The sequence below is a fragment of the Conger conger genome, chromosome 16 (assembly GCF_963514075.1).
Source record: "Conger conger chromosome 16, fConCon1.1, whole genome shotgun sequence".
Lineage (NCBI taxonomy): Eukaryota > Metazoa > Chordata > Actinopteri > Anguilliformes > Congridae > Conger > Conger conger.
This window is the reverse complement of record NC_083775.1, coordinates 39842121-39865266: the sequence shown is the minus strand read 5'-3', so window position 1 is coordinate 39865266 and position 23146 is coordinate 39842121. Positions and strand designations below refer to the sequence as shown.

The 23146-nt window shown below is 44.1% G+C and overlaps 1 protein-coding gene across 4 annotated transcripts; it reads right to left on the bottom strand.

The window, feature by feature from the left end:
- Positions 1-7463: 7463 nt before the first annotated feature.
- On the bottom strand, positions 7464-20123 carry nudt9 (nudix (nucleoside diphosphate linked moiety X)-type motif 9). 4 transcript variants are annotated; one of them, XM_061225317.1, is made up of 9 exons: positions 19971-20123; positions 19041-19328; positions 18879-18968; positions 18655-18741; positions 17869-17980; positions 15133-15279; positions 10642-10726; positions 9639-9809; positions 7464-8640 (listed from the first exon to the last, which is right to left on the bottom strand). In XM_061225317.1, exons 1-8 carry the CDS (start codon positions 20057-20059, stop codon positions 9664-9666), a joined length of 1044 nt encoding a protein of 347 aa, XP_061081301.1. In that variant the 5' UTR covers positions 20060-20123; the 3' UTR covers positions 7464-8640; positions 9639-9663. The 4 variants fall into 4 exon arrangements, with proteins under 4 accessions (XP_061081301.1, XP_061081303.1, XP_061081300.1 ...); XM_061225319.1 differs by having other exon boundaries at positions 7465-8521; positions 19041-19282; positions 19972-20088; XM_061225316.1 differs by having other exon boundaries at positions 7472-8521.
- Positions 20124-23146: the final 3023 nt, after the last annotated feature.

Below are 23146 nucleotides of genomic sequence, written 5' to 3'. Positions count from 1 at the left end.
CTACTCAAACACATTCACAGCCAGCACTACCATATTAACCCCTACTCAAACACATTCACAGCCAGCATTACCATATTAACCCCTACTCAAACACATTCACAGCCAGCATTACCATATTAACCCACTACTCAAACACATTCACAGCCAGCATTACCATATTAACCCCGACTCAAACACATTCACAGCCAGCATTACCATATTAACCCCTACTCAAACACATTCACAGCCAGCATTACCATATTAACCCACTACTCAAACACATTCACAGCCAGCATTACCATATTAACCCACTACTCAAACACATTCACAGCCAGCACTACCATATTAACCCCTACTCAAACACATTCACAGCCAGCATTACCATATTAACCCCTACTCAAACACATTCACAGCCAGCATTACCATATTAACCCCTACTCAAACACATTCACAGCCAGCATTACCATATTAACCCCTACTCAAACACATTCACAGCTAGCATTACCATATTAACCCCTACTCAAACACATTCACAGCCAGCATTACCATATTAACCACTACTCAAACACATTCACAGCCAGCATTACCATATTAACCCCTACTCAAACACATTCACAGCCAGCATTACCATATTAACCCACTACTCAAACACATTCACAGCCAGCATTACCATATTAACCCCGACTCAAACACATTCACAGCCAGCATTACCATATTAACCCCGACTCAAACACATTCACAGCTAGCATTACCATATTAACCACTACTCAAACACATTCACAGCCAGCATTACCATATTAACCACTACTCAAACATATTCACAGGCAGCATTACCATATTAAGCAATTTGCCAGGACTACTTGTGCATTACATAATCTGAACAAAATTAACATGTTGTGAGACACATACACATTAATTAATTACATGTTATTTAGCTGATGCTTTTATCGAAAGTGACTTACAGTCAATTTAGACTAAACAGGAGACAATCCTGGAGCAATGCAGGGTTAAGGGCGTTGCTCAAGGGTCCAACAGCTGTGCGGATCTTATTGTGGCTACACCAGGGATCGACCCACCGACCTTGCGGCTCCCAGTCATGTACCTTAACCACTACGCTACAGTCATGTACCTTAACCACTACGCTACAGTCATGTACCTTAACCACTACGCTACAGTCATGTACCTTAACCGCTACGCTACAGGGTCATGTACCTTAACCACTACACTACAGTCATGTACCTTAACCGCTATGCTACAGTCATGTACCTTAACCACTACACTACAGTCATGTACCTTAACCACTACACTACAGTCATGTACCTTAACCACTACACTACAGACATGTACCTTAACCACTACGCTACAGTCATGTACCTTAACCGCTACGCTACAGTCATGTACCTTAACCACTACACTACAGTCATGTACCTTAACCACTACACTACAGTCATGTACCTTAACCACTACGCTACAGCCATGTACCTTAACCACTACGCTACAGTCATGTACCTTACCCACTACGCTACAGTCATGTACCTTAACCACTACACTACAGTCATGTACCTTAACCACTACGCTACAATCATGTACCTTAACCACTACGCTACAGTCATGTACCTTAACCGCTACGCTACAGGGTCATGTACCTTAACCACTACACTACAGTCATGTACCTTAACCACTACACTACAGTCATGTACCTTAACCACTACACTACAGTCATGTACCTTAACCACTACACTGCAGTCATGTACCTTAACCACTACACTACAGTCATGTACCTTAACCACTATGCTACAGGCCATGCTCTGCAGGTCTGCAGATGCAAACACGCACATGCACACTGCCAGCCCAACAGCAATATTATGGTTACGTATCAGTTGCGTTGTCGCGCTTCACGTGCACCCACACGCAGTCGTGCACACACAAACTCATTAATGCACAAAAAAACACACACACATTCAATCACTCATGCACCTACACACTCACATACATACACACACACACACACACACCTGCCCACGCACACTCATACACGACAACACTAAAATGCTGTTATTTAGTCCAGCTGAAATTTAGCTAATAGTCTTATATTTCATGTTCCATGGGGGTTCAGCAGCTTGCTCACTGAACTAGCCTGAAGAGCTCTACTCATTGGATCAACTTTGTGACCCGTCAGCACAAGCTTTGATGATTTAGGACCTAAATCATAAGTACAGATGTTCTCTAAACCCTCGAACAGCCGGGACACACTGGTGATTATCATGGCAATTTCCAAATATCACTGTTCACTCTAATAACTCTCCAAACAGCCGAAGTAAAGTACACCAGTACTCACCTGACACAAAAACGGACCCATATTTAAATCTGTCAGCACGTGGCTTCCAGCTGATCCGAAGGTTTTTCATGCATTTTCACTCCAAAAAATTCATCTTTTGAAGATTAAATTACATTAAAAACAATTGTTTTTGCATGATTGTTAGAGGCTCATTTGATACCATGGACCCTTGATGACGTAAAGCCATTTAACCAACAAATGTGTTCCATACTGTATCAGCATAATTTAAAGCTGAATCTTGTCTCACCCCCCCATTCCCATAGAGATCCATTCAAATGCAAAGAGTTTCAGTATTGCTTGTAGGACAACCTGAAAATAAGATGTCCCCACTCTGATGATGTTGATTGGTCAAAGACATCAGGAAGTCATGGCAGGCAAAGGACATGTAACCAGATACAAAACATAACTCTATTATCTGACATTATGTTAAATTGTCTCAAACATGGAAATGGGGGACTACATATTAAAAGTGCTGTAATTGCTTCATGGTGAAACCAAAATGTATAAAAATACCCTATAATAAAATATCTGCATGCTTTCACCACGTATGAATTGTTTGATTATAAACAGACAATATTCAATCAGAAAACGATAAGGTGACCCCAAACTTTTGAACGGTAGTGTATATACAGCAGGCCTTTGTACTGTATATTATTATTATTATTATTATTATTATTATTATTATTATTATTATTATTATTATTAACCTTTCTTTGAACAGGGACGTCTCACAGAGACCTACACATTAGCATGCATTTGAATTACATAAGCGTATCAATAATCTGTAGCCCCAGCATACAGCCCAGACTGATAGAGGCAAATGAGGGCCAGGGAAATAAATGATCCTGATCCTCTGTTTGCCCAGAATCCGGAAGAGCGCCTATGTCATTATTTCCATCTTTCAGATTAACTCTCTTTCATCTCTACGTACGCCCATACAGTCGCTAACTGCATTCTATTAGTCCATCTCCAGCTTAGCTACTGCATGGACCATTTCTCCGGTTTTCCACTTTCATTCATTACGTAATGTGTCTGATTTTTCCCCCCCAAAGAATTTGTAGCCTGTTTAATCTTCAATATCTATTTATACCCAACAAACGAACATGCTTTGCGGCAGATGTGATCTCAAGGTACGTACGGTGACGGTGTCTTCGGGTAATCAGATTTGATCTGTTGTTATGGCACGTGCCAAGCTGTGATCCCTTCTCTATATCTATCTGCTTTCTACCTGTCTGAATAAAACACACACACACAAACACAAAAGCAGGACAGATTGTTCGCAGTCCTTAATCACAAATAAAATAAAATGAAATAAAATGTCTGTTAGACCTTGGAAATGAATGGAGCTTGTCAGACCAGCGTTGTTTTTGTACATTGAAAGCAACATTAAAATCACCCCCACAACAACGAGTAAATGACAATTTTGAAAATAAATTTGCAAAGTAAATTTTTCTAAAATCATCAAATGGGAAGCTAGCTAGCTTACTGCCCATGCTGCCAGAGTAGGTAATGTGAATGGCAGTGGCTCGAACGTCACTGCATGCAAACTAGATAACCTGATCGTAACCACACATATTCACATTGCTAAGAAGTAAACAGAATTTACTGTTAATAGCGCAAACTTTTGTCTCCTCCGGGGAAAGGCAATTGCGGCATCTTCCTTGGTGAGAGCGACATGATAGATGTACCATTAATTAAAAAACAGAAAACGGGTTGTTTCCATCCTGGAAGCTGATTGGCTGACACCACGTTCTACAGTGAGTATGGATGCGGGCCTTGTGCGCGTCTCGTGGTTAACCCAGTCTTACGTCTCCAATGTTCTCCAAATACTAAATGTAGGCCTTGTTGTGTGTGTCTTGTGGTTAGGGGTTTGCCCCCAAATTCTCCATTGACTCTTACTTCAACACATCAACCCTGCTGAGTCCCCATTCATTGTCAATGCCGCCCCCTAGAGGCGCAAAGCCAACATTACAGTCAACGTCTCTCTCGCTCTGCGTCACCTCTTTCCCAGGCCGAACCCCAGGCTACTTCTTTCTTTAAACAGGGTGATGATGATCAACGGTCAAACAGGGCCCATCCGTAAACTGGGCCCCACAATCACAAACTGGGCCCCTCAGTCACAAACTGTAAATTAAAAATAAATATGTATCATTATGTATTTGATTAGTATTTTTGTACATGCAGCTCAGATTCAGTCACTCCCTCTGTGAAAGAAACTTTCGGTTTCGGTTCAATGTTCAATCCTCTCACTAAAGGTATTGCATTCACAATGTTTTTCCACTAGAGGTTGAGTCAAACAGTCGCCTGTAATCTTTAGAACTTTTAACCTAAAATGTTGAGAACAGCTGTGTGGTCAGGGTAGGCAGTGTGGTAATTGCTGTCCTCATTGTATCACATGACCTCAATCACCTCAGTACAGGTGGAAAGGAATCCTGTGGATAGAGACAATGCACATAAGGCACATAACTTCACTGCATTCAGGGGTGTGTCCGACCCAGCACCTTCCAGACCACATTCCGGATGTCACTGTTATTTATACGACCAAAAACATTTACGCTTTGCAGAAAGTGTGCTATGAAACCAAAGGCAAACAGACCATGACACACTTTATTTCCAGGAGCACAATTTCACTTTGCTCTCGCTATCACTCTGAAATCTGTCCCGCAAGACCTTTTTCCAGAACTCTGCAGGCTCTTTTAGGTACTTCTGAGGCAAACTGTAACCTCACGCCTGCCTCTCGAAGAGTGTTTCAGATCTGTAGGACAGGTATGTTTTTTTTTTCTTCATTATGCAACTGCAGAGGTCTTCCCTGGCCTGCCAGCCCCTTTGCAGAGCTGTGATTTCTACGTGCTGACTGAAATCCAATGTGCTGGAGTAGAGACAAAACACAGCAAAATGTGTGCTACAGTCCCAATACTTCCCCTAAAGAAAAACAACACAGAGCCAGGTTGAACAGCAAAATGAACCAAGAAAAAGTATGACATTAAAAGTGTTTATTTGGCTGCATTAATGTAGACACAAGAGCATTGGAGCTGCAGGACAATATGACAGCAGCACAGAGACATTAACATTCACAACACTTTAAAGCCTTTAGTTTGTACAGAGAAAGAGACAAATAATAGTATCAACGATAAGAAATGAATAACCATATGATATTCTTCTTATTATTAAATAATAACACAATCTGCACTGTTTTTGTAAACACTAAGGGAACGTCCTTCTGGGAGTTTCAATATACTCTTCAAAGATTATATACTGCAATTTAAACCTTCATGTATTATGCAATAAGCATTAGTGAAAAATTATGAAAAGATCATCCAAATAATGATTATTTATAATTTATTTAATTCATTTATTTATTTATAATAATTTTTTTTAACATGAATTTGGAGGGCAGCGTGGGGCTGAGCATTTCCGATTCCCACCCTAATTTGGAATGTGTAACGACCAACATTCCAGCCTGTTTCTTTTCACACCAAAGACTACAGCTAAGTTTGCATAGGGTGCAGTCAGAGGAAGACCTTTCAAATGGGGCTTTAGCATGCACGCCCAATGAACCAGCGGGGGTTTGGTAGAGAGCGGTGAATGGGACCCCTAACCACTGAACCCTCCCATGCCCTGGGGAACACGATCACTAACAGCATCCGACTAAACCCTGCCATGCCCTGGGGAACACGATCACTAACAGCATCCGACTAAACCCTGCCATGCCCTGGGGAACACGATCACTAACAGCATCTGACTAAACCCTGCCATGCCCTGGGGAACACGATCACTAACAGCGTCCGACTAAACCCTGCCATGCCCTGGGGAACACCATCACTAACAGCATCCGACTAAACCCTGCCATGCCCTGGGGAACACCATCACTAACAGCATCCGACTAAACCCTGCCATGCCCTGGGGAACACGATCACTAACAGCATCCGACTAAACCCTGCCATGCCCTGGGGAACACGATCACTAACAGCATCTGACTAAACCCTGCCATGCCCTGGGGAACACGATCACTAACAGCATCTGACTAAACCCTGCCATGCCCTGGGGAACACGATCACTAACAGCATCCGACTAAACCCTGCCATGCCCTGGGGAACACCATCACTAACAGCATCCGACTAAACCCTGCCATGCCCTGGGGAACACGATCACTAACAGCATCTGACTAAACCCTGCCATGCCCTGGGGAACACGATCACTAACAGCATCCGACTAAACCCTGCCATGCCCTGGGGAACACCATCACTAACAGCATCCGACTAAACCCTGCCATGCCCTGGGGAACACCATCACTAACAGCATCCGACTAAACCCTGCCATGCCCTGGGAACACCATCACTAACAGCATCCGACTAAACCCACCCATGCCCTGGGGAACACGATCACTAACAGCATCTGACTAAACCCTGCCATGCCCTGGGGAACACGATCATTAACAGCATCCGACTAAACCCACCCATGCCCTGGGGAACACGATCACTAACAGCATCCGACTAAACCCACCCATGCCCTGGGGAACAGGATCACTAACAGCATCTGACTAAACCCTGCCATGCCCTGGGGAACACCATCACTAACAGCATCCGACTAAACCCTGCCATGCCCTGGGGAACACCATCACTAACAGCATCTGACTAAACCCTGCCATGCCCTGGGGAACACGATCACTAACAGCATCCGACTAAACCCTGCCATGCCCTGGGGAACACCATCACTAACAGCATCCGACTAAACCCTGCCATGCCCTGGGGAACACCATCACTAACAGCATCCGACTAAACCCTGCCATGCCCTGGGAACACCATCACTAACAGCATCCGACTAAACCCTGCCATGCCCTGGGGAACACCATCACTAACAGCATCCGACTAAACCCTGCCATGCCCTGGGGAACACGATCACTAACAGCATCTGACTAAACCCTGCCATGCCCTGGGGAACACGATCACTAACAGCATCCGACTAAACCCTGCCATGCCCTGGGGAACACCATCACTAACAGCATCCGACTAAACCCTGCCATGCCCTGGGGAACACCATCACTAACAGCATCCGACTAAACCCTGCCATGCCCTGGGAACACCATCACTAACAGCATCCGACTAAACCCACCCATGCCCTGGGGAACACGATCACTAACAGCATCTGACTAAACCCTGCCATGCCCTGGGGAACACGATCATTAACAGCATCCGACTAAACCCACCCATGCCCTGGGGAACACGATCACTAACAGCATCCGACTAAACCCACCCATGCCCTGGGGAACAGGATCACTAACAGCATCTGACTAAACCCTGCCATGCCCTGGGGAACACCATCACTAACAGCATCCGACTAAACCCTGCCATGCCCTGGGGAACACCATCACTAACAGCATCTGACTAAACCCTGCCATGCCCTGGGGAACACCATCACTAACAGCATCCGACTAAACCCTGCCATGCCCAGGGGAACACGATCACTATCAGCATCCGACTAAACCCTGCCATGCCCAGGGGAACACGATCACTATCAGCATCCGACTAAACCCTGCCATGCCCTGGGGAACACCATCACTAAGTGGCTCTGCCGGGATGTGATCCAGCACCATGGGGCTCATCCATGCGCCACAGCCTCGGGCCAAAATGAAACGAGCCATCCAGCAGCCCTCAAATAATTCATCATTTGGAGAAAAAAAAATAAAATACAATTATTAGTTATTCGCAGTTCAAGTCTATATTTGATCACAATACGCAGAAGCTGATCCACAGAGGCACCGACAGCACCCCTCAGAAGGAGACGTAACATCACAGGCTCTTTCAAATCACTTATTTTTATATATAAGTTTCCTTCCCTCGCCTCCTTTCCTTGCTCCTAAGGCCATGAAAAGACACGAGAAAGGAGAAAGAACCAAGGAATCGAGGAAACATTAGGCAAATGGAAGACTTTCAAACGCCAGTTTGAAGGCACATAAATTACAGACACGGCGGATGGGAGGGGGTCGGAAAAAAAAAACTTCCGGAAAAGGATGTGCTTGAGCATCGTTGCTCAGGAATCCTACAAGAGCCTCCTATCTACTCTGATCAGCATTTCATGTGTTGGAATCTCCTCAAAACGGCAGATGTCGCTGGAGTTTCGGGTCAGTCAAGGAAACGAGAGGTGAGGAAGTGTAAAATAAGTGTCTGGAAAGAGCCGGTGGACACCTCAGGGCAGGGGAGGCCGCTGTAACACACAAACCGATGACATCAAATACATGCCTTTCTCATGCAGTCAGCCAGTCCTTCTTCTGAATGGAGCACGGACCAGTTCCCATACACAACTTCTGACGTGGCTGCAGCCCTCTGTGGTCGATAGCATGAACCCAGGCAGGTAACACAAGAGTCTATGAGGAGACACATTACACCGCTACCTGCCCTCACACTTAATGTGAGAATGTGTGTAATGTCAAATGTATGTAGCTGTTATGGTCAGTTAGATTGTATGTACCCGTGGTGTTCAGTTAGGCTGTATGTACCCGTGGTGTTCAGTTAGGCTGTATGTACCCGTGGTGTTCAGTTAGGCTGTATGTACCCGTGGTGTTCAGTTAGGCTGTATGTAGCTGTGGTGTTCAGTTAGGCTGTATGTAGCTGTTATGGTCAGTTAGGCTGTATGTACCCATGGTGTTCAGTTAGGCTGTATGTAGCTGTGGTGTTCAGTTAGGCTGTATGTAGCTGTTATGGTCAGTTAGGCTGTATGTACCCGTGGTGTTCAGTTAGGCTGTATGTAGCTGTGGTGTTCAGTTAGGCTGTATGTAGCTGTTATGGTCAGTTAGGCTGTATGTACCTGTGGTGTTCAGTTAGACTGTATGTACCCGTGGTGTTCAGTTAGGCTGTATGTACCTGTGGTGTTCAGTTAGACTGTATGTAGCTGTGCTGTTCAGTTAGGCTGTATGTAGCTGTGCTGTTCAGTTGGGGTTTAAGCCTTTCAAGCCCAATATGAAGTGGCTCCACCCAAATTACAATGGGTTTTGGCTTTGGTTAACAAAATTGGAAAAAAAACAAAAAACTTTTTTTTCTCAATTTTCTTAACCAAAGCCAAAACCCCTTGTATTTAGGGCCTCAAAACAATAGTAGCGCAGTGATTTGATTGGTTGAAAGGGTATAAGGTTGAGGGTGCCTCATGGCACTCTTGGGACTGAAAGGCTTAAAAAGTTGGATGTTCCTGTTGGCCCTTCAGAGTGTGAACAGCCTGCTCCAGCGTATAAACGTAATTACGAGCGACGCTGAGCGTGTCTGACTGGCAAAACGCTCATTCAGATCATCAACATCTGAACCTTCCGCACAATCTCCAAACCACACACCTCTTTCTCCGCCTCCCGGGCCGGGCTACCAGTGGGCGCGCCTCTCCTGGGCGGCGGTCTTCAGGAACTGCGAGTGGCTGGCGTACAGCGGCTCGGCAGAATCCACATCCACCCAGCGCACCTGCCCGGCGTCATCCCCCGCTCGCAAGGGCAGCGTGCTAACACTATCCCCTGAGCAACAACAATCACATCAACAGTCCCTGAGCAACAACAATCACATCAACAGTCCCTGAGCAACAACAATCACATCAACAGTCATCCCTGAGCAACAACAATCACATCAGCAGTGATCCATGAGCAATAACAATCACATCAGCAGTCCCTGAGCGATAACAATCACATCAGCAGTCATCCCTGAGCAATAACAATCACATCAACAGTTATCCCTGAGCAACAACAATCACATCAACAGTCATCCCTGAGCAATAACAATCACATCAACAGTGATCCCTGAGCAACAACAATCACATCAACAGTCCCTGAGCAACAACAATCACATCAGCAGTCCCTGAGCAATAACAATCACATCAACAGTCATCCCTGAGCAACAACAATCACATCAGCAGTCATCCCTGAGCAATAACAATCACATCAACAGTCATCCCTGAGCAACAACAATCACATCAGCAGTCATCCCTGAGCAACAACAATCACATCAGCAGTTATCCCTGAGCAATAACAATCACATCAACAGTCATCCCTGAGCGATAACAATCACATCAACAGTCATCCCTGAGCAATAACAATCACATCAACAGTTATCCCTGAGCAATAACAATCACATCAACAGTCATCCATGAGCAATAACAATCACATCAACAGTCATCCCTGAGCAATTTCAATCACATCAACAGTCATCCCTGAGCGATAACAATCACATCAACAGTCATCCATGAGCAATAACAATCACATCAACAGTCATGCAGGAGGTTGTATCAATAACGAGGGCAAAAACACACAGTCAGTCATGCTGAAGTCAGCATTATTAGTTATACACAATAACCTGTCTCATCATGGAAGTTCACAGCAACCGTTTCCATCCAGGAATTATCTGTGTTTCGAGGGTCATCCACATAACCTTGGTACACCTGTTTGCGAGAGAGAGAGAGGGGAGGGGGGAGAAAGTGAGGAGAGATTAATTACATTGATGAGATATACCCCAAGGCTGTCATCAACACAAACCTTATCAAAAGTGAGAAACATAAACAGAGGCCTAAAATGAGAAATGGTTTGATATGGAGTATAAAATTATTATAAAAGATCTTGGACAAATTTCCAATCAGAAACATAATCAACCAGAAAATTTTATGAAACACTTACAAATATAACAGGAAAACACCTAAGCAACACTATAAATCAAACTCAAACAAGAAATTGAGGCCTCCATTGAAAGAAACCGTTCTGGGAGACCAATCCCGACAAGGTACAGGTTCAGTGACCACAGTTTAGCCATTGAAAAAGGAAAACCTACAAACATTATGGAAACCCAAGGGCTTCACTATATGACATGCGAGGTTGAGACAGAGAATCAATGAAAAATGAGAAATGTATTTTGAGAAATTAGATTTTAAGATTCCAAACTTCTCTGGATTACCCATCATGCACAAAATTCCAATTATATTGGGAGAGGGACAGACAGCAACAATTGCTGCAAAATATGCGAGTTTGCACCTTGATGAAAATTAAGAAAAATGCTTCATATAATAAACAACACTTGGCATAATCTGTGTTATGTTCAAACATATATACTTTTACTTCAATACATTTACTTTCAGTAATCCAATTATTTCTGAAAACCATATGTGACAAAATTATTGGCACCCCTTAAATAAAATCAAACAAAGTTAAATTGACAATAACATTTTACTTAACTTAGTTAATCTCAGTTTTAAGGAACTACAGTGCAGTCTGTAATTATTTGGACAGTGGTACAATTGATGTTCTTTTGGCTCTGTACTCCAGGACACTGGGTTTGAAATGAAACAATGACTATGAGGTCAGAGTGCACACTATCACCTTTCATTTCAGCATTTACACCTGTATTGGGTGTTCTGTGTAGGAATTACATCCCTTTTTATGTAGCCCCATTTTAGGGGATCATAAGTAATTGGACAGTTGACCTCTCAGCTGTTTCTGATTAGTCATGATTATTTTTTCACCACTTTGTACCTATAATTTTGTTGCTATGATGACAGTTTTTTTGTAACTCACTTTTTCAAAACTCTTCATAGAACTCTCTGCACCAACATGCAGCTTGTCAGTTCATTTCATTCACAAAATGGATCAAAACTACCAAAAACAGCGAACATGTCTCAAAGGAAAAGCACCAGCACTACAATTGTTTGTGTTAATCATAGAACAATGATCTAAAGAACACTAACAACCAGTGGCAACAATGAATGGGTTGCTACGGACGCTTGTCCTCCAACGTGTCATTGTCAAGGAAATTGTCACGTGATTAAGAACAATCCACACCTTTACGAAGTATGGCTCTTATCCAGAGTGACATCAGACGCTCATATCCAGAGTGACATCAGACGCTCTTATCCAGAGTGACATCAGACGCTCATATCCAGAGCGACATCAGACACTCTTATCCAGAGTGACATCAGACGCTCTTATCCAGAGCGACGTACAGTTGATTAGACTAAGCAGGAGACAATCCTCCCCTGGAGCAATGCAGGGTTAAGGGCCTTGCTCAAGGGCCCAACGGCTGTGCGGATCTTATTGTGGCTACACCAGGATTAGAACCGCCGACCTTGTGTGTCCCAGTCATGTACCTTAACTACTACACTACAGGCTGCCCATTTCATCTCTCCTGGTGTAAGATCTTGCCTACTTAAAATGTAAATCCACCTTGCCCTTCTTTCTTTTGACAACCTTCGTGTTTCTTCTCCCTGGTGGGTAATAATCTTTGGCAAACAAAATAATGACTTGTCTCTCTCCCAATCAGCTTGATTTGAGCGTCCAGAAACTGCACAGAAATGAACTATAATGAATCTGTGCAATTGCTGTATCCATATGCTTTGTAGTGTACCTCTTTTTCTTTTTTTTTTTTTTACTAGATTTTTGGTTGAAAAATACACTCAGTTGTATGGACAGGTTGTGCTGTGGTTCTAAATAAAGGGAATTGGGGAAACAGTAGAAGAGAGTGGAATCACTGAAAATCAGAATACTGTAAAACATATATATAATTATTTTTGATACTTTTTATAACATTTTTAGAACTTTTCACATTTAGCACAAGAGCACTGTATGTGGACCAAACGGAATTATTTTTTAATTGCTTTTACAAAAAAAATCAGGCTGAACCACCAAAAACTATACATTTCTACAGTCCAATCTCTAACAGAAAATAGTGCCTCGACTGTAATGCCACTGGTTGTTAGTGTTTTTAGATCATTGTTCTATGATTGACACAAATCATTCTAGTGCTGGTGCTTTTCCATGTTCGCAGTGGTTTGGTAGTTTTGATCCATTTTGTGAATGAAATGAACTGACAAGCTGCATGTTAGTGTAGAGAGTTTTATGAAGAGATTTGAAAAAGTGACACCTGCTCTTACCACTATGTAACATCAATCATCAGTCATTTGAGTCATGAGTCATGTCAAAAAAGGTTGAAAACGCCTGTGACAAAAGATGGTGATGCAATATTACATTCAATGATAATGTGGTAAAATTGATCCGGTTCCAAAGTAATAGGTGTCAATCGATTTATTTCTCCTAAAACATTCATGATCTAAACATGGGAGGTTGTTACAAGTAATCTGTTTCCATAAAACTATGCTTTCGGAGTAATGTTACACTTGTAATTTTTCATCGTTGGATACATTGGTAGTTAGATGCATTGTAATGGATGCAAAGACAATATTTTGTGTTTAATATCTTTGTTTTCAGCGCAAACTCGGCTACAATAACATGGCAACAGTAAGTAGGTCAGAATCATCTGAACCATATGAATCGTATCTGAACAGAACAGGGGAAGCGGCCGCTTATGAAATAAACTAGCGACTCGATGGGATCATTTAGGCCTACTCATTTTTTGAGAGCAAAAATATCAGTTTCATGCACGCTACCTTTTATGGGTTAGAGTGGCTCCACTTTTAGAAAAACCACGACTGGTGGTCGATACATGTCCCCTGTGCGGGCGCTAGCAGGGCGACACCCGACTCGTTTCACACCCGACTCGTTTCACACCCGACTCGTTTCACACCCGACTCGTTTCACACCCGACTCGTTTCACATCCGACTCGTTTCACATCCGACTCGTTTCACATCCGACTCGTTTCACATCCGACTCGTTTCACATCCGACTCGTTTCACATCCGACTCGTTTCACATCCGACCAAAAAAGGAAAAAAGTAGGCAAATGAAAAAAATGACCTCCAGAGGATAACAAGGGCATTCTACATAACCAGTCACAGAGTGTTACCCATATTGTGGACTGGACAGAGTTTGAAGGAGTTTTTGGCAATTGTAAAAAACTGTACTCATAGCAACAAAATTATAGGTACTAAGTGGGTAAAAAAATCCTGAACTGCAGTGAAAGACACTGTCCTCTACCACATAACCCCCCCTACCCTAAGACAAGAAACAAGGCCACCTCTCTGAAGGAGTACTTGTCCTCTGCCATTCCATTGACCACCTCCTCCTCCTCTTCCTCTCACTGCTTGATCTCTATTCTAACATGGACCATCTGACTGCTCCATGTTGTCGCTATGTTGTTGCAGGTGGATACAAATCCTTACTCCTGCTCTTACCACGATGTAACATCAATCATCCGTCATTTGAGTACCCGCTCAAACGTGCATGTCAAAAAAGGTTGAAAACCCCTGTGACAAAAGATGGTGATGCAATATTACATTCAATGATAATGTGGTAAAATTGATCCTGTTCCAAAGTAATAGGTGTCAATCGATTTATTTATCCTAAAACATTCATGATCTCAACATCTGGAACATCTCAACATCTGATCTGGAATGTTGTTACAAGTAATCTGTTTCCATAAAACTATGCTTTAGGAGTAATGTTACAGTTACTTGTCATTTTGCGTAGTTGGACACATTGGTAGTTAGATGCATTGTAATTAATGAAAAGACAGTATTTTCAAATGTAATGTGTGTATTTCATTTTGAAATGCTAATACTTTGAATGTTAAGTTGAGTCATTGTGAACAAGTGATTTGGTTCAGTGATCAAATCATTTTTGGTTTATGTATATTGTATCCAAGCAATTGAAAAAAGTGTTTAGAGTTTTGAAAAGGGCATTTTGATGATCTGTTTTGAGTTTTGTGTCCACAGTTTAGAAAGATTACGTCAAGATTCTGAAATTAGTGTCAAAGTGATTGTAAAAAACTGTAAGAATGATCCATACGTTGTGCCAATAAAGCTCATTTGAATTTGAGAGGGAGAGAGGGAAGAAGAGAGGGAAAGGACAGGCATGAGCACAGAAAAGCCCCGGCCACACGCAGACAGGACTAGCCGAGCACTGAGACCTGAAGCCCTGGCGATCTGAACAGCAGATTGATGCGCTCCTGGAGTCTCCCCTTCTCCTTGGGCGAGGCTTTGAGGGAGTTCAGGGCCTCCTCAGAGAACTCCCGCTGCAGAGTGAGGGTTACCACCTCCCCCGGGTCCACCATGCCCTGTGACACAGGGGGGGAGAGAGGAACAGAGGGAGAGAGAGAGGGGGGAGAGAGGAACAGAGGGAGAGAGAGGGGGGGGAGAGAGGAACAGAGGGAGAGAGAGAGGGGGGAGAGAGGAACAGAGGGAGAGAGAGAGGGGGGAGAGAGGAACAGAGGGAGAGAGAGGGGGGGAGAGAGGAACAGAGGGAGAGAGAGAGGGGGGAGAGAGGAACAGAGGAAGAGAGAGGGGGGGAGAGAGGAACAGAGGGAGAGAGAGGGGGGGAGAGAGGAACAGAGGGAGAGAGAGAGGGGGGAGAGAGGAACAGAGGAAGAGAGAGGGGGGGAGAGAGGAACAGAGGGAGAGAGAGAGGGGGGAGAGAGGAACAGAGGAAGAGAGAGAGGGGGGAGAGAGGAACAGAGGGAGAGAGAGGGGGGGGAGAGAGGAACAGAGGGAGAGAGAGGGGGGGGAGAGAGGAGAGAGAGGGGGGAGAGAGGAGAGAGAGGGAGAGAGAGAGGGGGGAGAGAGGAACAGAGGGAGAGAGAGGGGGGGGAGAGAGAGGGGGGAGAGAGGAACAGAGGGAGAGAGAGGGGGGAGAGAGGAGAGAGAGGGAGAGAGAGAGGGGGGAGAGAGGAGAGAGAGGAAGAGAGAGAGGGGGAAGAGATGAGAGAGAGGGGAGATAGGGGGGAGAGAGGAGAGAGAGGGGAGAGAGAGAGGGGGGAGAGAGGAGAGAGAGGGGGGAGAGAGGAACAGAGGGAGAGAGAGGGGGGAGAGAGGAGAGAGAGGGGGGGAGAGAGGAGAGAGAGGGGGGGAGAGAGGAGAGAGAGGGGGGAGAGAGGAGAGAGAGGGGGGAGAGAGGAACAGAGGGAGAGAGAGGGGGGGAGAGAGGAGAGAGAAGGAGAGAGAGAGGGGGAGAGAGGAGACAGAGGAAGAGAGAGAGGGGAGAGAGAGAGGGGGGAGAGAGGAGAGAGAGGGGGGAGAGAGGGGGGAGAGAGGAACAGAGGGAGAGAGAGAGGGGGGAGAGAGGAGAGAGAGCAAGAGAGAGAGGGGGAAGAGAGGAGAGAGAGGGGGGAGAGAGGAGAGAGAGGGAGAGAGAGAGGGGGAGAGAGGAACAGAGGGAGAGAGAGAGGGGGGAGAGAGGAGAGAGAGGGGGGAGAGAGGAACAGAGAGAGAGAGGGGGGGAGAGAGGGGGGAGAGAGGAACAGAGGGAGAGAGAGAGGGGGGAGAGAGGAGAGAGAGGGGGGAGAGAGGAACAGAGAGAGAGAGGGGGGGGAGAGAGGAACAGAGGAAGAGAGAGAGGGGGGAGAGAGGAACAGAGGAAGAGAGAGAGGGGGGAGAGAGGAGAGAGAGGGAGAGAGGGGAACAGGAAGAGAGAGAGGGGAGAGAGGAGAGAGAGAGAGGAATAGAGGAAGAGAGAGAGGGGGGAGAGAAGGGAGGGGGAGAGTGTGTGCGGTTAGAGACACGCCATAGTGCACTATCACATTACAGGTAAAACATCTCTTCAGAAAGCGCAATGCAGTGCTCACCAGTAAATGACCCAAGCAGTACAGCAAGCTCACAGCTCGGTTAACAAACAGCACATTACAGGCCTTTTTTATGGTGCAAACTATATTGTGTATAGACTACACTGTCCGCAAATACACCTTCAGGCACAAAACCATTATGGACACATCACCAATATATCATTACATTACATTTAAAGCACTTACAAATGCTCTTATCCAGAGTGACATGGCGCACAGTAATGCACAATAAGAGGCAGAAAGTGCGAGAGAACGAGATGGAGGGAGGGAGAAACAGAGACCGCATTTCTGATTCATTGATTTAAAATGAAACCTTTTTATCGTATTTGGCATCAAGTATTAGTACCTCCGCCAACAGTTGATAGGGTTATGTCTTTGGCCCATTCCGCCCTGTTCGTCTGTCTGTATGTCTGTCTGTCTGTCTGTCTGTTAGTAGGCTCCAAAGGTTATGAATAGATTTGCATAAACAATTGTTGAAATGGGGGCAAGGAAGAACTACCCACAGCTGAGATACAAACCCAAAATTATTAGCCGAATCAAACAAAATGGCCATTTATTGGTCATGTGGCATTGCTAAAACAGTCTAATGTGCCCAAGAGTGGCTAGAATTTAAATGGGCATGTCTCATTCCCAATTCTGGATAGGGGTGTTCGTTTTTATTTACATTTTGGGCAATTTAGGCAGTACACTTAAAAAAAGGCGAGCATTGCTGGGTTGAATGGCCAGTTCTCGCCATTACCTTATGTTATGTTATGTTACTGTACAGTTATTCAACTGTGTGCAGCTCCTGATGTGAAGGGAATGGAATCTTCGCGATATGTCACAATTCTCTTAAATTCTTTGTTTTGTCAATACAAGTGCCTGTATCTGCCATCCCAAATCTGCCATCCCAATCACGTACTGAGGGAGGGAGCGAGGGAGGGAGAGAGAGAAAGATAGAAGAGAGAGGGGGAGACAAAGAGGAAAAAGGGACAGAGAAAGCAAAAGGGGGACATGGAGTGATAAACAGAGAGAGAGAGAGAGAGAGATGGAGAGATGAACACAGAGAGAGAAGGAGGGAGAGGGAGAGATAAACAGAGAGAAACTGACCCCTGGTATTGCCCATTCCCCACAGTCCTTCCTCTTGATGGAGATGAACTGGAGGACCGGGAGCTTGGAGTGTGTGTTTAAGACCCGCTGACCAGCTGAATCTCGCTTCCACCTTCAGAAACAGAGTAGCAGACTCCTACACTGACTGCCAAACCAGTCTCTCCACACAGTATGTACACACAGGCTTACAGCACACTTACAGTACACTTACTGTAGGGTATAATGCAGGCCTTAAGGTACACTTACAGTAGAGTTTACAGTACACTTACTCTGAAGAGTACAGAAATATCTTAAGATTAAGATAGATTTAGGTATTTGAAGAATCATAGGCCTAGAGGTGAGGATTTCTCTCGAGATCTATTTTGATAGCTGTGTAACTACACAGTCATGGAAACCAGTCCCCAAGATGACGTTTTGTCACAGCAGCACGATACTTCTCACAGGCATCTGTGACCTTACAGAAATCTGCAGGTACGTGACACCTGTCGCTAAGCGTCGGCTTGACGTCACAACTGTTGAATTTGCATCTTTTTTTTTGTCCGTGAACATGTCGCACGACACTTAAGTCACTGAAGCATAAATCACAGTAAGTCTTCCCTGTCCTGGCTGGTTGTCCTTGTTATTGATCATTTATAGCTATCTATCACACATCCCCCTTTCTGGTTGCTTATTTTAAGGTGAAAAGGGAAACCAGCCACACCCTGCGGCTGCAGGATTACACTATCTTACAGAAGAGCAAACAACACAACAAACAGAGTAATTACCAAACCTCATGATGAAAATTACCTGGTCACAATCGGGTCGGCTGCATGATTCGGACCCCACCTGCCCAGTAAGCCTCTCCCAGTCAAACCAGTGCGGCCACAAGGATTGCTGAAAATAACATAATAAACGTATTCTATTGCCACTATATATATTCATTATTCCATAATATAATTCATTAATAATATACCTGCACACAATAAAACATGTATCGGTTATTTAGAATAACATGTTCGGTACAGACGCACAGTGGCTTTCCCTGGTCGACTTTGTATGTTCCCACGAGACTGCGCCGGTCCACAGACCCATCCAGAGAGTTGAACTTTGGGGAAAAGGACCTGTGTGAGAAAATAGGTCGTTCAGTTCTGCGACACACGTCTCAGAAACAAGTCTCCCGTATCCAAACTCACCCAATGTCTGGGTCTGCCCAGGACGGGTTCTTCAGCACAGAGGGAGCTGTATAGCTCACGGGTTTATAGTCTGCCCATCGCGTCTCCCACTTCAGCTTGTCGTCTGGAACAGGGGACCTGCGGATCTCAGAGCTGGGATACAGCGGGCATCTGGCTTTGACGTGCGCAACGGAAGGCATGGTGCACAGGCTGGATATCGACGTGCTGTAGCTATGAGCGGGGTGCCCAACGGTTTCACTGGCGGTTATCGCAGAGAGGCACCGGGTCAGCGAACATGGAAAATTATGACTGTAAGAGTGTAACAGAAAAAAATAACTTCATAAATATTTTCATGCATCCTCGAATGCAGTTGATTTGAGTGTACAGATAGCTGCTTCCTATCAGAGTAACACCTCAATGTAACAGATTTGGCATTTGAAAACCGAAACACCTTAATAACTAGCTAACCTTACCTTGACGTAGGTTTCCTAGCTATCGAAACTAGAAGAGCAGCTCATTAGCCCGAGTATTACTGCAGTAGCTAAAGTTAGTTATCGCAGTCAAATATTCAATCAATCAGTGCATTCTAGCTAATTAAGTTACATTTCGCTGTCCAATGTATAAAATTCATCTGAAATCATTGGTTAGGAAAACTTTGCTCGTTAGCCAGCGAAATTGATTGCCTTTTAAAAAACATAAACCTTATCGACTCGTGGTATCTAAAGCTGGATAAAGTTAACATAATTAGGCTAGCTAACGTTACACCGTGAACGTCTCCTGTAAGGTCCACGTCGGAATCATGTTTAGTAAGATTGCTAGCTAATGACAGTTAGCATGGTAAGTTATCTAGACTGTGAATGGCTACCGTTAGCTAGCTTGCTATTTAAGCAAACTATACAATACGAAAGGAAAAGAAATTAGTAAAACAGATTATTCTGATTGTAACATTACCTAGTCCCAAAAGAATAAACTGAGTGTCGGAATGCTAAGAGAGTTAAAGCTATCCGAATTGGCCCAGCCCAGTTTCGCAGTTCTACCATCCCCAATCCTAGCTACAACTCGCTGTAACTAGGAAGTACAGTGGAGAGACGCAATAGCGCAGTTACACACGTCACACAAGCGCCACCCTGCTGCACTGGTTTGGGAGTATCAATTACTGTCAAACATATAGCCCATTATTTCATTTCATTTAAAATTTGTGTTTGGTTGATTATTTCTCTGTTGTAACAATGCTTCTTGGCAATACATTTTATACCGTTGGGAAGCCTGTTTATTTCCCTATTAAATCGTGCCCCATTTGTAAGGAACATGCATTTGTGGGATGAGCAGCACAGCTGAGTATGTGGGTAGCGCTCATGTAAAATCTGTCAAATCTTCTCTGCCAATGCCAAACAGCTTATTCTGCTGTTGCTATTGACTCTTGTTTGGTGTTGTTTGGTGGATTGGATGATTGAAGTCTATCAGTAACAAGGAAGAAACAAGACATATTGGCAATTTTACAATTTATTAATTTAACAAACAGTCAGGAGCCTCAGTAGTGTGTGGAAGAACCATACACAGCCACAACAGCCTGGCACCTCCTCCTCATGCTGGTCGCCAGCCTGGTCACACACTGCTGTGGGATGGCATTCCACTGGTCACTCTAGCACAAACAGCACGCCCCAGCTGATCCCACAAGTGTTCAATTGAGTCAGGACTGTTGGCAGGCCATTCCATTCTCTCATCTCCCAAATTCTGGAGGTAGTCTCTGATAAACCCCGCTCTGTGGGGGTGAGTGTTGTCATCTTGGAGGATGGAGTTCGGTCCCAGACTGTGGAGATATAGGATTGCCACTGGTTGCAGAATCTCCTCTCGATATCTCTCTGCATTGAGATTGCCTCCAATGATGACAAGCCTGGTTTTTCCAGTGATGGAGATGCCGCCCCACACCATCACACTGCCTCCACCAAAAGGTGTTACTCTATCGGTGCAGCAATCAGCATAACGTTCTCCCATCTTCTCCACACTTTGACCCTACGATCCAACTTCCGTAGGCAGAATCTGGACTCATGGCTGAACATAACGTTCCTCCACACGTTCAGGTTCCAGTGCAGGTGTTGCCGACACCAGGGCAAACGGGCCTGACGGTGAAGGGCAGTCATGGCAGTCAATGGAGTCAATAGCAACAGCAGAATAAGCTGTTTGGCATTGGCAGAGAAGATTTGGCAAATTTTTCATGAGCGCAAACCCACATACTCAGCTGTGCTGCTCATCCCACAAATGCATGTTCCTTACAAATGGGGCACCATTTAAAAGGGAAATAAACAGGCTTTCTAACGGTATAAAATGTGTTGCCAAGAAGCATTGTTACAACAGAGAAATAATCTGCCAAACACAAATGTCTGAACTTTTTGTTCAATGTTTATTTATATTAACTTTAGGCAGAGCGTAGAGATGTGGAATGAGCACACAATCAAGGTTGTGGAAAGGTTAGGTTATAGTACTTAGGAATCTAGTTAACATGCAGCATTACTAAAGTACATTATATTTGTATTATTTTAGCATGTTATTGAGGATGTTCAAGAAAAATCACCGCGTGTTAAGCAAGCAAAAACCTACCTGATTTCACTTTATGGAGAGGGTAGAATGAGCTTAATTTGCATATACTGCACATTGCACATTTATGCAGTGTTTGAATATGCTTCCCATATGAGTTCTTTCAGCATAAAAAAATGCCTCAGTCATATGAGCTTACATTTTACTGCATTGTGATTCAGATGGTAAAGTTTTGTAAAGTTTTTTTAATAGCAATATCGACCCCACAATGTGATTTTTTGCAACAGTGATAGCAAATTGTTGCTGTGATATGGTTGGGGCAAACATACCGTTCAGGACAGTACAGTCAGTGGGAAATAAAATCCCCGCCAAACCTCCATACAGTGTATCTGTCTCTAGTCTAACTGTAGGTATACGCCTGAATTTTTTTTCAGTGGTGACATCCACCCACCAAGGCTAATGATCTCCATCACTAAACTGAAACATAATTGCCTTAGTTACCAAGGTAACTGACCAGATAATGACCCATTGCACCTTGCTGTCCCACTAACTGATAAGAAGCCCTTTGTATAGAAAAGAGCTCTGTCAGCAGACCCTTCACAGCTCTAATTATATTTATACCATTTTGGGAAGCAACAAAACGAGCTGTTATACTCAAGGTTGAATATGCATGACTGTGCGCTGGAAAGGAAGTGAAATAAACAATAGTACAATCTGTTTATCTTCGCCAGTACAACAGCCAGTACAACAGCCAGCACAAAAAGGGAATTTGTATGAACTCATGTTCACTAATACATTCACGTTTAAGTTGTATTTTCCCCCTGTACAGACCTGGGGAAAATATACAGAGCTTTAAATATTTGGACCATAGTAGAATTTCTGTTGTTTTGGCTCTGTATTCCAGCACATTGAGTTTGATATGAAACATCGCTTTTTATGCATAGTGACTCCATTTTAGGGGACCAAAAGTAATTGGACATTTGGCTTCATAGCTGCTTCTGATTAGTCGGGTGTATTCAATCACTTCTTTATTGCAGGGATAAGAAGGCTTTAAATATCTAGCCTTAATTCTTGGCTTTTCCTGTTGGAGTCTGTTATTGATGTTTGTCAACATGAGGAACAGAGTTGTTACAATGACAGTCAAGCAAACTATTGAGCTCAGGAATTGCAAAGGGCCTGGTAGACTAAGGAAGACATCATACAGTTAATGACCCAACAATTCTTGCCATAATGAAGAAAAAACCCCAAACACCTGTCCAACTAATCAGAAACACTCTTCAGGAGGCAGGTGTGGATGTCACAGTGATTACTCTCAGTGTTGTCTGTTTGTTTATTTTGTTATTCTTGTTGTTTATTATTTTTCATTATTCATATCTGGTTTTCTGTTTTCATTCATATTCGTAGCACGTGTCTTCCCCTGAGGCATCTGTGTCTTTCTGTAGTTCTGAGCCTGAGTCACTCCCCTGCCTGCGTGATTCACTGTTCGGGTGATTTCAGAACTTTCCGGTTTCCCACGATTTCTTCTTAGTCTAGTTTTCGCTTGCTTCCTGCTTTCCTCTATTTATGTCTATAGAACACTAATCTACTAATAG

What these genes read in the sequence shown, in the direction of transcription:
- nudt9 (XM_061225317.1), bottom strand. Translation starts at nt 20,059, where the DNA reads ATGGTAGAACTGCGAAACTGGGCTGGGCCAATTCGGATAGCTTTAACT. An exon ending in TCAGATCGCCAGGGCTTCAG is followed by an intron (nt 10,727 to 15,132) that starts GTCTCAGTGCTC and finishes TCTCGCAAACAG; the next exon opens with GTGTACCAAGGTTATGTGGA. An exon ending in GAACTTCCATGATGAGACAG is followed by an intron (nt 9,810 to 10,641) that starts GTTATTGTGTAT and finishes GTTGTTGCTCAG; the next exon opens with GGGATAGTGTTAGCACGCTG.